Here is an 849-nt window from a genome sequence, read left to right as displayed (position 1 = left end):
CCTGAGTCAGCCCTAACTATAAACCTGAACCAGCCCTAACTATAAACTGGAACCAGCCCTAACTATAAACCTGAGCCAGCCCTATTTATATGTATTTATTATTTATATTATATGTCTGCCAACTGCTGGTGATCGAACTGAGCTGCAGCGTCTCAACAATCAGCTCATTCAGGACGTACAACTTTCTCTCTTGAATCAATAATCAGTGTTTGTGGTTCTGCAGGGAACTCCGTCCAGAACGAGGAGACGGGTCTGACAGAGTTCAGACTCACGGGTCCTCTGCAGTACCTGACCTGGTACCATGCGGTGGGTCTGGTCTGGATCACCGAGTTCATCCTGGCCTGCCAGCAGATGACTGTGGCCGGAGCCGTGGTCACCTACTACTTCACCAGGTGAGTCCACTTGAGCAGGTGAGTCCACTTCATGTGGTGAGTCCACTTCATTAGGTGAATCCAGTTCAGCAGGTGAGTCCAGTTCAGCAGGTGAGTCCACTTCATTAGGTGAGTCCAGTTCAGCAGGTGAGTCCAGTTCAGCAGGTGAGTCCACTTTAGCAGGTGAGTCCACACCTGCTGGAGTTTGTTTGCTTTGGACTGCGGTACATCAGGATCTCTGAGCTGGGAACCAGATTAATGTGGACTTAATGTTTCAGGGACAAGAACCGGCTCCCGGTGACCCCGATCCTGTCGTCTATCCTGAGGCTGGTGAGGTATCACCTGGGAACGGTCGCTAAGGGAGCCTTCATCATTACCCTGGTGAAGATCCCCCGACTCTTCCTCATGTACATCCACAACCAGCTCAAAGGAAAGGTACAAAACTTCATTAACAGCTCAAAGGAAAGGAACAAAACTT

At 49.8% G+C, this 849-nt stretch overlaps 1 protein-coding gene across 1 annotated transcript in view; it reads left to right on the top strand.

Moving 5' to 3' along the window:
• Window positions 1–842, top strand: part of LOC116401311 (choline transporter-like protein 1) — a gene marked incomplete at its 3' end in the record, with an annotated part of 9,953 nt that extends 9,111 nt beyond the window's left edge. The window contains exons 10-11 of the mRNA XM_031879653.1: window positions 224–392; window positions 650–842. Of these exons, the coding sequence (XP_031735513.1) occupies window positions 224–392; window positions 650–842 (362 nt within the window). The remainder of the gene's footprint in view (window positions 1–223; window positions 393–649) is intronic.
• Between the last annotated feature and the right edge of the window lie 7 nt (window positions 843–849).

This window comes from Anarrhichthys ocellatus, unplaced genomic scaffold, assembly GCF_004355925.1.
Source record: "Anarrhichthys ocellatus isolate YVR2014 unplaced genomic scaffold, GSC_Weel_1.0 scaffold340, whole genome shotgun sequence".
Classification (NCBI taxonomy): Eukaryota; Metazoa; Chordata; class Actinopteri; order Perciformes; family Anarhichadidae; genus Anarrhichthys; species Anarrhichthys ocellatus.
This window is presented reverse-complemented; position numbering and strand designations above follow the sequence as displayed.